Consider the following 14,253-nt stretch of genomic DNA (forward strand, 5'->3'; position numbering starts at 1 on the left):
ACCGTAAGAAGGTTACTTATTATTCGTTTTGTTTAATATGGGTTGGAGTTCAGTATCATTAAAGGAAAACTCCGCTGATAAAAAAAAACTGAACTGAAGCTCCAGTTGGTGGCTTCATGTTTTCTTTACTTCCTGGTTTGGGCTTTCCCATGATGCACTTTGTCTCCTGTGATGTCTAACTGACTCTGTACAACTGGTAGATGGCTTACAGCTTGCTCAGCCAATCAGAGCTGAGCAACCTGAGTCATCTGACAAAGGGAGGCTGGCCTAACAGGGCTTAGACCAATTTCCCTCTTGATGTAATTGTCACAAAATGGCTGCCACAGAGCAGCCTGGGGTTACCAGTGATTAGGTAAGAATGGGTTTACTTCACTTCCTGGTTGAGGGGTTGGGGGGATAGGGAAGGGGGGCAGATAGGTAACTGTAATATGCTTCAAAGTTAAATAACTTTGTAATGTGTTTCAATAACTGGGAAAAAGATTTTTACCGGATTCAGGGGCGTAACTAGAAATGGCTGGGCCCCATAGCAAACTTTTGATTGCCCCCCCCCCCCCCGACTGACCACTAAACGGTCAAGTGAAGTCATAACTACATAACTGCTAGCTCTGGTCAGGAGTGCTTGCAGTTAAAGGGACATTTGCAAAACCCAGGAGACCAGCAGGGCCACCTGGTGCTGCAAATGATGACGGCTCAGGGGGCCCAGTGTATTGCAGGAGCAGGCCATGGGGCCCCCTGATGCGGCGGGCCCCATAGCAGCCGCTATGGCTGCTATAGTGGTAGTTACGCCCCTGGCCGGAGTATCCCTTTAATGCTGTCTGAGGATTTATACAGCTTCCCTTTAAACACAATGATAAATTTACATGCATTGATTTCCCCCTAGTGGCAGCAGAAATAGCCTTGTATTAAAACAGAACATTTTCTTAATATAAGACACATTTAGTCTGATTTCACATTTATATATATAAAGACTCTCTGATGTATACCTCTAGGAGGAGATTTATCAAAGTGTGTAAAATATCCACTGGTGCAAACTGCCCACAGCAACCAATCACAGCTCCTCTATCATTTTACCTGAGCTAAAAGCTGAGCTGTGATTGGTTGCTGTGGATATTTAGGTGACAGTGGATATTTTACACCCTTTGATAAATTTGGGCCCAAGTGTATTTGAATGACAAAGGTCACCTAGTGGCATCCATCATACATAGGGTCCCATGTCGAAAAAAACATACATTTTTATACTGAATATAACTCTATTGAGCAGGAACCTATCGTGTAACATACATTACACGTGCACTGTGAGATGCAGTCTAAAATAAGTCTTAAGGCCCTATTACACCAGCAGATCTGACGACAGATTATCTGCCAAAGATTTGAAGCCAAACCCAGGAGTGGATTTGAAAAGAGGAGAAATCCAGTCTTTCCTTTATGACCTGTTCTCTGATTATAGTCTGTTCCTGAGTTTGGCTTCAAATCTTTGGCAGATAATCTGTCGTCAGATCTGTTGGTGGAATAGGGCCTTTAGGCCTGAACTACACAGAGATGTATAGCAGTGCAATAGTAAGTGCCATGCATTGCAATGTAGAACAACATGAATCTTATCACAGATTTGCAAAAAAAAAATAGTCAGCTATGTGTCCCTAACTATCCAGCAGCCTTAAATAAATAGTGAATATCAGAGAGAATGAGGAGCCAGGATATTGATATATAGTTTGATTACCTGATAATTAGCAAAACCTTTGTTTTGGGTTTCTCGTTTCAGGAAAAATTGGACTACATCTCTAGTAGTTTTGACTAGAAACAGCTTAGTATTTTATAAGGACCCAAAAGTGCAGGCCCCATCTGATTGGGTGAGTCTTATTTCTTTTGTTTTTAACTACTATTTTTTTTTATTTACTTTTATTTCCTATTGCTTATATAGTGTCAACATATTCCACAGTTCTATACAAAGATTTTTTTTTGCTTATATCAGTGTCTGTCTATAATGGGGCTTACAATCACATTTCTGACACGTACAATACTAGTATGTTTTTATAGAGTGGGAGGTCATTTTAAGACCTTTGTACACACACCTATATTACACATGACTATTAAAGGGATGTGTAATATGGCACCTATAGCCTGCTGTGGGTCCATATTGTGCCTTCATATCAAGGAATACAGATGTTTTTCATGATTCATTCTGAATAGAAAACAATGGAGCCATGTCCCCTCGCATTCAGTATGACAGAGGTACACTCCCATTGAAACATTGCATCAAGGGCTTCATATAGACACCATATGGTAGCGTACAAAGAGACCATAGGCCCACAATGCACACCCCATTCCAAATACTTCAGAAATATGGTTAGCCAGTTGTCATAGCTTGCTGCCGCATATGAATATTGTTTGTAATAGTAAGCCTCGCCACATGAAGTTGTTCAGTCATTAAAGTGGAAATAAAATAGAGTTATTAAACTTATTTAGACAATTGTGTTATTTGTTAACCTTACTAGTAGATCACCTCATCTATGACAATGTTCATTGTTGTTTCAGAAACCTTCTAATAGTAAGCCAGAGAGTAGTATGGACCTCCGAGGCGCCGACATAGAATGGGCTCAAGACAAGTCTAGCAAAAAGAATGTCATTCATGTAAGTAACCAGAAACAGCAACAACAATTAGATTGTTCTTCTACAATGAGCGATTAACATCCTTACAGAAGGAAATGAAAAGACTCATTTAATTTCCTATATCTTATATAGTCTGTCTATGGTTAGATTTTATTTTCCGGTTTGCCGTATCAAGGGTATCTTATTTTATCAATATGACAGTATATCAAAGAAGATGGAGATACATTCATGTTGCGCAATGAAAACACTTATCCATATGCCCTATTAGTGATTCTGGATCAGTCATGTCAAACTCTGACCCGTGGTGCCATTATTTTTAGGCCACCAGGAAATTCAGAGTTTGAATTACATCTGGCCCGCCATGGCTACTATATAAGAGACTATGGGGAGGGCTGGCTACTATTTGAGACTATTGGGGAGGCCTAGCTACTATATGAGACTACTGGGGAGGGCTGGCTACTACATGAGACTATGGGGAAGGGCTGGCTACTATATGAGACTATTGGGGAGGCCTAGCTATGATATGAGACTGGGGGGGGGGGCTGGCTACTATATTAGAGACTGGGGAGGGCTGGCTACTATATAAAAGACTATGGGGGGAGGGATGGCTACTATATGAGAGTAAAGGGGAGGGCTGGCTACTATATGGAACACTTGGGGGGCTGGCTACTATTTGGGCACTACTGGGAGGACTGGCTAATATGTGAGACTACAGGGGAGGGCTGGCTACTATATGGGGCACTTGGGGGGCTGGCTACTATTTGGGCACTATTGGGAGGGCTGGCTACTATATGATACTACAGGATGGGCTGGCTAATATAAAAGACTATTGGGGAGGGCTGGCTACTATTTAAGACACTATGGGGGAGGGCTGCCTACTTTATAAGAGAATATGGGGAGGGCTGGCTACTATATGATACTATTGGGGAGGGCTGGCTACTATATGGGACACTTGGGGGGCTGGCTACTATTTGGGCACTACTGGGAGGGCTGGCTAATATGTGAGACTACAGGGGAGGGCTGGCTACTATATGATACTATTGGGGAGGGCTGGCTACTATATGGAACACTTGTGGCGCTGGCTACTATTTGAGCACTATTGGGAGGGCTGGCTACTATATGAGACTACAGGATGGGCTGTCTAATATAAAAGAGACTATTGGGGAGGGCTGGCTACTATTTAAGACACTATGGGGGAGGGCTGCCTACTTTATAAGAGTATATGGGGAGGACTGGCTACTATATGATACTATTGGGGAGGGCTGGCTACTATATGGGACACTTGGGGGGCTGGCTACTATTAAGGCACTATTGGGAGGGCTCCATAGCGTAATCCAGACAAAAGAAATAAGGTGAAGAACTCTCGTCTAAGTGAGTTGTGCAAGTATAAGACACAACTCTCACAAAAAGCACATAAAAGAACCGCAGCCACTCTTGTTAGAGACAAACTCCTCCACTTCAACAACAGGATGCTGGGTGCAGGTCCAGGTAGCCAAGAATCCATAGCGAATATTAAAATAATTTAATAAAACATATGGTAAAAGACACAACTCGTTTCGAGACCGCTTGAGAAAGAGAGCCGACCGGTCTCACAACGCGTTGTCTTTTATCATAAGTTTTATTAAATTATTTTAATATTTGCTATCGATTCCTGGCTACCTAGACCTATGCCCGGCATCCTGTTGTTGGAGTGGAGGAGTTTTTTCTACTTTTCCATTGTGACAGCAATAAGTAACTATCACATTGAGTGACTACGATGTACAATAATCCCGGAACAAGTAAGAAGGAAAAAGATAGAAGCAACAGGGGTCTCTGGCCCGATGGAACACTTGTGGCGCTGGCTACTATTTGGGCACTATTGGGAGGGCTGGCTACTACATGAGACTACAGGATGGGCTGTCTAATATAAAAGAGACTATTGGGGAGGGCTGGCTACTATTTAAGACACTATGGGGGAGGGCTGCCTACTTTATAAGAGTGTATGGGGAGGACTGGCTACTATATGATACTATTGGGGAGGGCTGGCTACTATATGGGACACTTGGGGGGCTGGCTACTATTAAGGCACTATTGGGAGGGCTCCATAGCGTAATCCAGACAAAAGAAATAAGGTGAAGAACTCTCGTCTAAGTGAGTTGTGCAAGTATAAGATACAACTCTCACAAAAAGCACATAAAAGAACCGCAGCCACTCTTGTTAGAGACAAACTCCTCCACTTCAACAACAGGATGCTGGGTGCAGGTCCAGGTAGCCAAGAATCCATAGCGAATATTAAAATAATTTAATAAAACATATGGTAAAAGACACAACTTGTTTCGAGACCGCTTGAGAAAGAGAGCGGACCGGTCTCACAACGCGTTGTCTTTTATCATAAGTTTAATTAAATTATTTTAATATTTGCTATCGATTCCTGGCTACCTAGACCTATGCCCGGCATCCTGTTGTTGGAGTGGAGGAGTTTTTTCTACTTTTCCATTGTGACAGCAATAAGTAACTATCACATTGAGTGAGTACGATGTACAATAATCCCGGAACAACAAGTAAAAAGGAAAAAGATACAAGCAACAGGGGTCTCATTGCTTTTCCCCCCACAAGTATGGGTTCATCAGGAGGCCCAGCTTCTGGGAACTGATGTAATATGCCAACAGCCTGTACAATATAAGATCAAAGAATCATGATAGACCACCAAGTAATTTATAATAAGCAAAGAAATCCTATATCCTGCTTAGCCCATTATATGTCCTGCTATTGACTGCCAGCCACGTCACATCTTTTTGCAGTGGTGTTTCGAACAAGAAACCTGGATAGCTACAGACTGGAAATGACAGTCAGGATGAAGTATGGAGGCCTCTTGGTCAGTGCTTCAATCCTGCATTTGCTGCAGATCCCCAACTGCTGGTGTGAAGATCTGGCAGGGCTTCCAGCTGGCATTTTTTAGCAGGATAATGGTTGCCTGTCTGTTCACCAGAATTATACCAAATTAAACATATATGAAACCAGCTGGGACACCAGCTTAGGAATTCTATAAATGTGCCGGATCTACAGGCCCAGCTGCAACATCTATATTAATAATAATAATAATAATTTTATTTGTATAGCGCCAACAGATTCCACAGCGCTTTTTCTATGCATACAGTACATAATACACAGTTAAATAATTAGAATAAATTAAAACATAAAAAATACAAAGTATAAACGAGACCTGCTCGTTGGAGCTTACAGACTAACAACTTGGGTTGACACCAGACATAAGTGCTTAATTTGTCCATGGTCCAGCCATTGTACATAGTTGGAAATACAGGATGAGCAAGTAACAATGCCAATATCTGATTGCAAGTAAACATATAGAGTGCAGGAACCGTCAGAGATAGAGCGAGGGAAACAGAAGGGGGAAACTAGTTTAGGGAACGTTATAAGCGAGCCTGATGAGATGAGTTTTCAGGGTTTCAGGGTTTTTAGAGTTTTCATCTGCTGCATGATGCCGTACAGAACCCATATACATTCATGCCCAACCATATCTGGTATCCAGACTACTAGAGCCTCCTTTCAGCTGTACAGTTTTCCCAATACGCTTATTCTTTCACTCTAATATTGGAATCACTTACATATATTATGGTTACATTTTTACATAGAAAGTTTAATTCAATTTCAACAACTTATTCATGGTACTTTTCTTTTGTCAATGAGTGTACAAAACAAGTACATTGGCATATTTATTAGCTATGGCTTTATCTTAGTACCTAGCATGCTTATAGTAATGGATTTTGTGATACATGCATCCTGACTGCTCTGCTAATAGAGTACTATTCTGTCTCTTGAGTGCTTGGTGGTCATGCGCTACAGGAATTGATTTTTATTATAAACTGGCTTTAACCCAACCTTATGATCTGTGCCCTCTGCAGCTCCGCATGGTAACGGGCAATGAGTTTCTTCTGCAGTCTGACAAGGAGGGTGTTGTCCAGGAGTGGTATGATGCCCTGCAGAGAGTTATAGAGAGGCTGGTGAGTTACATAATGACTATTAATTGCTTCTGCATTTATTACATTGCATTATCTAATTGTTGTGCTTTATTTTTAGATGAGACTTCTATATAGACAGTACAGATGTTCTCAAAGACATTAGCATGCTTTGCTGTCATAATACTGGCATTAGGTCTTCTACTTCATAGGCTGTTAACTCAGAGCTGACCCAGTGAGAGAGATTAGTGACTAGAAGTAGTGAAGTCTTAATTCTTTTTGTTTATTGTGACATCATTTATGTGACATAATTTAAGAATTTAATATATTCTTTAAATAAAGGTAATGCTATTATTTAATGTTATATACATTTGAAGTTCCATAGTCTAAACTATAATAAGATTTTGTGCCTAAATCAGGAAGTCTTTTTTAGTGGCTTTTTAAGAAAGTTCTTATAACAAATATTTGGAGAGATTTAGCAGTGCATTTAGGGAGCCCCTGAAATAATTCTTGCCGACAAGAGTAGATGTATTGCTGAAATGTGGTGGTGATGGTGGGGGCTTCATAGAAAACAGCAGAAAAAGTCTACCTTGTCCATCTAGTATGCCCTTATTATAATCTTAGGATAGATATATGTTTATCCCAGGCATGTTTAAATTTAGTTACCAACCACATCTGCTGGAAGTATGTTTGAAGCATCTACTACTCTTTCAGTAAAGTAATATATACTTGTTTTGCTAGCCCTACATTGTGCCCACTTGTTCTTGTGTTCATTTTTTTTTAAAATTTAAAAACACTTCCCTCCTTTTAGAGGTACAGAGTCAAATACTGAGACTAAGGGGGGAATTTATCTACGATTGTTGGTATAAAATTGTTGAATATTTTTGAGCAATTGCTTAAACACAAATTACCAATTTCTCCTGTGTCTTGCATAAAATTTTAGAGCACTTCACAAACTATTGTGACCTTTTTACATTAGTGTTCTAGTGAAAGCATGGATACCTCCCCCACCAACATCATTATTTCAGGATATTCAGTAACTGTATGAATGTTAAATTAACAGTCAAAATTGGATTTAGTAAAATGTTGTAAACAAACTATTGGTGGGTTTCTCACGGAGGAGAATATCTGTGGTCTACATCTGAATAACACTTTTTCTTCATGTAGGAACGAGAAAATCCATTGGACGATATCATATTGAGGAGAGCAGGAAGTATGGAGATTCTGGATGGGAGTGGTGGTGAGGAGGACAGCCCTTTGAAGACAAAAGAAAACCGGAAGTTTTCATGTAAGCTACACATATAAATTTTTTATTTTAAGTAGATAAAACTGTACCCTTGTCCTAGTCCAGAAATGAATAGGCTATGGACACCTCATTTTTTATTTATGCATTGTATTTGTTGGGTGTAAAACATTTTTTATAGGTTTTTATTAAATTTATACTCCATTCTCTTTTGCACGCTACCTACTTTTCCACGTATAGCAAGCTGTTCTGTGGAATACAGACTTATCAGAGGAGCTTACTAACAGCCCCTCTTTGTTCTTTCCTGAATGTTCATCAAAGCTGATTTATAACTGATCAAAGTTGCTTTTTGTTCTATTTGTAAATCCACCTAAAAGTGAAGCGGAGCAGAGAAAATGAGCTGCTCTAAAGGATTTCAGACTGAAACAGACAGAGACGCCTGCAGTGTATATGAAAGCACTAAGGCGGCAGAAGAGAAATGGAGTGAAAGGTTTAATAAAGACCCATAGGAAACATGATTTACACCATAATAAGTACTGTTCCGTACTAACTGAATTGCATTCCGATGTGTTTATAAACTTTAAGAAAGCTTTCAAAGGGGAAAAAAATTAATCCATTAATTCTAGACTTGATTCTTTCTTTGAAGATGTTATAAGTAACAAAATGGGAGATAGGACTGGTAGTAATGTTTGCAAGGCATGTAAAAACATGTAGATATAGATGTCAATATACAGCAGGGCACTAAAAAAATGCTATGATCTGTCACTAATATTGATAGTTATCTAACGCCTGGCATTTGTAACCAAAATGTGGCCTTTAGTTTTTTTTCTGGTTTTGATAACTTTTAGCACATACATTTATTTAAAGTGATCCTGTCGCTGGATGTACCATTTTTTAGCTATCCTAATAAATGTAAATTAGGGGGTTCCAATGCAGTCCTTTTGAATTATTGTGAATTAATGGGTTAAACATGGCCTTTTTCTTCTAAAGACAACATGACTTTTGTTTTCAGTGCAGGTGTGGTTTTCAATTAAACTCTATTCCCTTCAATGGAACTGAGGAGCAAAACCCCACCCAAACTGGAGACACGAGTGGGACTGTCTATGGAAGAAAGTGGCCATGTTTTTGTAGCGCTGGATAACCCCTTTAACATTTTGATGACAATCTATAGCAGATCACCTCTAACAGTACTTTGCATTGTTAAGATTAGGGATGGTCTGAACCTGCCGAGGTTCGGGTTTGTACGAACCCGGACTCTCGGCAATGATTCCCGCTGTCTTAAACCTCGTGCAGAGGGTGGATACAGCGGGAGGACCGCCTAGAAAACCGGGATACAGCCACAGCCATAGGCTGTATCCCAGTTTTCCAGGCGGTCTTCCCGCTTTATCCACCCTCTCCACGGAGGTTTAAGACAGCGGGAATCATTGCCGAGAGTCCGGGTTCATACGAACCCGAACCTCGGCAGGTTCGGACCATCCCAAGTTAAGATGATCTGAGCATTTATTATTTTAATAATCCTGTTTTCCTGATGTTTCCTAAATAGTATCCTGGGTGAGCAATAATGTTGGAGGTGTAGATAGAAAGAAGGTAAAACACAGGTTAAAGAAAATGTTAATGAAGAGGCCAACCCTCCAGACCTTACAAGAGAAAGGTCTTATTAAAGGTTAGTTTGTAAGTGAAACAGCTCACATTCAGTTGCTGATGGATCCAAATATTTCCTGATTCTGCAAATTAGAACTACTAAGAAAATTTTTAAGAAAATAGGACATGTACAAATATACAAAGTATGTTCACACAACGTTTTTTCAGCTCTGTTTAAAATGATGTCCGTAATTTTGAGTCTCAAATAACGGACGTCACTTAGCTGTCTAGCCTCCCCTTAGTGCAATGACTGTTGTTTGTACATTATTCTAGCTTGGGGTTACTAATTGCCCTTTGGGTGCGGCTTCATTGAAAAGTCCATTGAATTTAATAGTAAAAGTGGAGAAAGAACGGTTACAAAAGGAAAACTGTGTGTGAACAACTATTAAAAAACGTCGGTTTGCAAAAGACATCCGAAAATAATTGTCAATCATTATTTTGATGTCTGCTGCAAAAAAGTCAGTTATTTAATACATTGTATGCATTGGACATCCGTCTTTTCATTGACTTCAATGCATTGCATAGTAGTCACTCAACCCCTTAACGACGTATGAAGGGTATATCCATCATGCGGCTGTTAAGGGGGATCAGAGAGGGCTCCCGGCGTATCTGTGCCCCCTCCCCCTGGTGTCTAGTGGGGGATCTCCCCCCCGTGATGCAATCTCGAAGGGGAGATCCGTTGTAATGAGCCGGCCGGGGCTCAGCAACCTATGTAGATGGTCTGCAGCAGACCATTATAATAGAGCACCGATCTGATGGATCATTGCTCTATTATATACACAGCATTGATCTCAATGGGAGATCAGTGCTGTGTATATAGAAGTCCCCGAGGGGGCTTCTAATCACTGTATGTGAAAATAAAATAAAGTGTTTTTATAAATTAAAAAAACCCTCCCCTAATAAAAGTTTGAATCACCCCCCCTTTTCCCATTTTATAAATAAAAATAAATAAATAAATAAACATATTTGGTATCGCCGCGTGCGTAATCGCCCAAACTATTACATTCCTGATCTCGCTTGGTAAACTGCGTAAGAGCAAAAACCCGCCAAAGTTCAAAATTGCGCATTTTTGTTTACATTAAATCCAGAAAACATTATATAAAAAGTTATCAAAAAGTGGCAAATCAAGGTACCAAAAGAAAAAACAGATCGCGGTGCAAAAATTGACACCTCACACAGCCCCATAGACCAAACAATAAAAAGGATGGGAATAGAGCGATTTTAAACACATCTAGTTTTCTTTAAAAGGTTTACATTTTTTAAAAGCCATCAAATAATATAAAAGTTATACAAGGTACATATTTTTGTAATTGTACTGACTTGAGGAACATAGATAACATGTCAGTTTTACCCTAGGGCGAACAGTGTAAATACGAAACCCCTCAAAATAAAAGGAATTGCACCTTTTTTTCAAATTTCACTGCACATATATTTTTTCCAGTTTTTATTTTAGCATATTTTATAGAAAAATTATGTATTTGTAAAGTATAATTGGTGTCGCAAAAAATTAGGGCTCATGTGGGTCTCTAGGGGGACATGAGGGGGAAAAAACGAAAGCGCAAAAATGGAAACTGGCTCCGTCCTTAAAGGGTTAACGTTAACTAACGTTTTTGCCCATTTTATATACTGTAGATTTACATTTTGTTACTACTTTGTAACCATTCTTGTGTTCTGTAGATCAAGTATTTGGCTGTCGGTTGGATGCACTTTGTTATCGAGAGCACAGTACCATTCCTAAATTTGTCCGGCTTTGCATAGATGCAGTAAATGAAAAAGGTAAATATAAAGGTGTTTTCTTTTCAAATAGAGTAAAACGCTAAAGAATATGGCCATGCTTTATCAATTGTACTTGTGTCTCTACTAGGGCTGGATGTAGATGGGATTTACAGGGTCAGTGGAAATTTATCCATTATACAGAAACTGAGGTTCGTTGTAGACAGAGGTAAGACGTTTCATCTGTTCACCTACTGAAGTAAAAGGAATTCCTGTCACACACTTTTTTTTGCTAGTTGAAAACTTTTTTCCCCTTTCAATAATATTGGACGTGTCAGTCAATTGTCCCTAGCCCAGAACTGGGCTTTATTGTATTCCCCAAATACTCTTTATTGATCAGTAGGCTGACCTATTATTTTACAGAGAGGGCAGTAACAACAGATGGACGATACCTTTTTCCGGAACAGCTCACCCAAGGTAGATCTATATGTCCTGATGCCAAGCCTGTGCACGTCCCAGCTCATATGCCCAATAACACCCCTGCTGCCTTGTCTGCCCAATCTGCCTTGTTTGCCCAATCTGTCTGAAAATGTGTGTCTTATAGTACAATGCTATTGTTGCCTTTTGCTTTCTGTGTATGCTTTATAACATAGTTTTTTGTCAGTTGGTCAGAAAAAAATAACTGCTGTATAAATGCTTGAGTGATGTCCATTACTTAATGTCCTAAACAAAGTGGGTCTAAATCCTCATTAAAGTGTACCTGTTGTTTCAAAGGATTTTTAAAAACCTGCATGGTTTTGTTATGTTGACAATTCAGAGTGGTTACTTTTACTGTTCTTACTTCTGATATTGCTCTCCTGAGAGTCCCCTTCATGGTGCACCAGTTCTCATTCTCTCCATTTCAAGAGTTGGGACCAGAGCTGGGCTTTTTGCCAGTAGTACATACATAGTTACGTCCTTCCTGTCTGGTTAATTACAGCACAAAAAATACTCCTCTGCGATGCCCGGCCCCTAGGGGCCACTCCGCTGAGAGGATGTTGTTGCAGGCAGGAACCGGGGCAGATGCTAGCTAGAGGATTGTCACGGTTTTGGCACGAGGGTAACACAGCTGAGAAACGGGCTCCTGACCATGCAGAGGCTGGGCATGCGATTCTTCGTTGTCCTTAGTCAGGGCACCAATAATTACACCAATGCCAAGGTTCAGAAACAACGATAGTTGTGTATTTATTGTAACGGTGGTAACTAGTAGCAACAGTCTCTCCGGATGCAACCGTGTATAAGGCAAACTTGAACAAGGCAGAATAATGGGTGATGCTGCAATAGGCTGTGATGATAGCGTACTGAATAATGGGGGTAGTAGTGATACTGAGGATAAGATGCTGGGCGGAATGGAACTGAGATGAATACTTGCTGTTGATGATTAGAGAAGATGATGAGAGGAATGACTGAAGAACGGCACCCAGATCTTGAGAATAGATGAGAATCTTGAGGACTTAAGAATAGAACACAGCCAGGAACACTTCTGGTAATGCTGCAGCAGATAACGCAGGGTTGCGGCCTTGTGACACAGGAGCAGCAGCAACACACAACCTATCCCCCTGAAGGTGGGAGACAAGAGCTGAGGCAGAGAGGAAGTCACATGGTATTCCCCAGCCAAAGCTCGATGGCCATTGGAGTTACCATGGAAGCAGGGGCAGTCATGTGACATCCAGCCATTGCATCATCACACCATTAGGCATATAGGACTAAATATACATGAGAAGTACCATACTTGAACACTGGGGGGGGGGGGGGGCGACATAATACCCTTAGGCACTGATAACTGAATATGCATACAAGAAATGAATGGAATAGCAGACCTAAACACTGAGAGGAGTGACACAATACACACAGTTTGCAGTGGACCATAGCTTTCCAGAACAGAACTGGACATAATAAAGGTGCAGAGATAAAGTGACAAATAACTACTCTGTTCTGGGACACTGCACCACTTTGCTATGCCATGACACATTCATCGTAAAAGTGCACTGAAAAGCTACCGTTGTGCTGATGATTTACACAGTGCAGAACTATAGATGGCATGTGGAGGCAGAAAGGTGTTCCTGATGCACTGGCATTGCAAGGTGTTATGTAAAGCAAGTTTTTAAGGTACAGCTACCTACAGGTTTATGAGTGATGAGGAATGAAAAGGAAGCCTTCAGACACAGATTGGATCATCATCAGCAGGCAGACAAGCTTAGACTGCAGGTATAGTGTTAAGCCTTTCTTAGGCTATCTCTATTCTGCACATAGCACAATGTAAGCCCTGCCCCACTTCTGGTGTTCTGTCCTGATATAGCTGTTACCTGAGACAGATTTGCCCTAACAACAAGGAGTAGACAACAGATTCCAGGGAAGGGACACACCTTCAGTGGCCAAGTTGCCCAAACGTTAGAGCTTTCTTTTTCTGGGTAAGAAGTAATATTAGGTAATATAAAGTGATTTACAAATATGTTACAAATCACATAGGATTTCATATGAAGGAAAGTTGTTTAAAATGACAGTGATCATTTAAGTGTTTGTCATGAACACCACATCTCAATTAGGTTTGGGCATGGTATTTTTTAGCAAAAAAGTGGCACAATACAGCAGTAATGTCCAGTACTCTTAGGTTGTGTTCACACAATGGTAATAGTGGCCGTAATGCAAATATAAAAATGTGTCTGTATTACGTTAATGTGAATCTCGCTTTACGGTGCATTACATTATCCTAACAAGCATATATTCAATAGTACAAAGCTTTATAACTCCACATAACTGCACAGAAGCTCTCTCATAGCTCACAGCACAGATCTCTGTCCTCCCCTCACCTCTGCTACATCAGCCCCTGTGTTCCTGTCATGCACCATAGATCTCCTTACCACATTACACTTTTCATAACCAGGCTTGGGATTAATTTCTAAATGGGTATTTCACTATACAATGGAGCCTTGGATTACGAGCATAATTTGTTCTGGGACCAAATAAGCAAATTTTTCCATAAGAAATCATTGAAATGCAGAAATTGGTTCCCCGCCCCAAAAATAATATTTTTTTATTCTGAATAACTTGTAA

At 40.3% G+C, this 14,253-nt stretch overlaps 1 protein-coding gene across 3 annotated transcripts in view; it reads left to right on the forward strand.

Moving 5' to 3' along the window:
• ARHGAP9 (Rho GTPase activating protein 9) overlaps positions 1 to 14,253 on the forward strand; it is an 89,116-nt gene that overhangs the window by 47,456 nt on the left and 27,407 nt on the right. For 2 of the 3 annotated variants that reach the window (XM_069970372.1, XM_069970375.1), the window contains 8 exons: positions 1,760 to 1,847; positions 2,533 to 2,628; positions 6,510 to 6,608; positions 7,731 to 7,851; positions 9,350 to 9,469; positions 11,125 to 11,223; positions 11,312 to 11,389; positions 11,584 to 11,637. In XM_069970372.1, the coding sequence (XP_069826473.1) occupies positions 1,760 to 1,847; positions 2,533 to 2,628; positions 6,510 to 6,608; positions 7,731 to 7,851; positions 9,350 to 9,469; positions 11,125 to 11,223; positions 11,312 to 11,389; positions 11,584 to 11,637 (755 nt within the window). The remainder of the gene's footprint in view (positions 1 to 1,759; positions 1,848 to 2,532; positions 2,629 to 6,509; positions 6,609 to 7,730; positions 7,852 to 9,349; positions 9,470 to 11,124; positions 11,224 to 11,311; positions 11,390 to 11,583; positions 11,638 to 14,253) is intronic. The other variant, XM_069970373.1, reaches the window with a different exon arrangement.

This window comes from Dendropsophus ebraccatus, chromosome 5, assembly GCF_027789765.1.
Source record: "Dendropsophus ebraccatus isolate aDenEbr1 chromosome 5, aDenEbr1.pat, whole genome shotgun sequence".
Classification (NCBI taxonomy): Eukaryota; Metazoa; Chordata; class Amphibia; order Anura; family Hylidae; genus Dendropsophus; species Dendropsophus ebraccatus.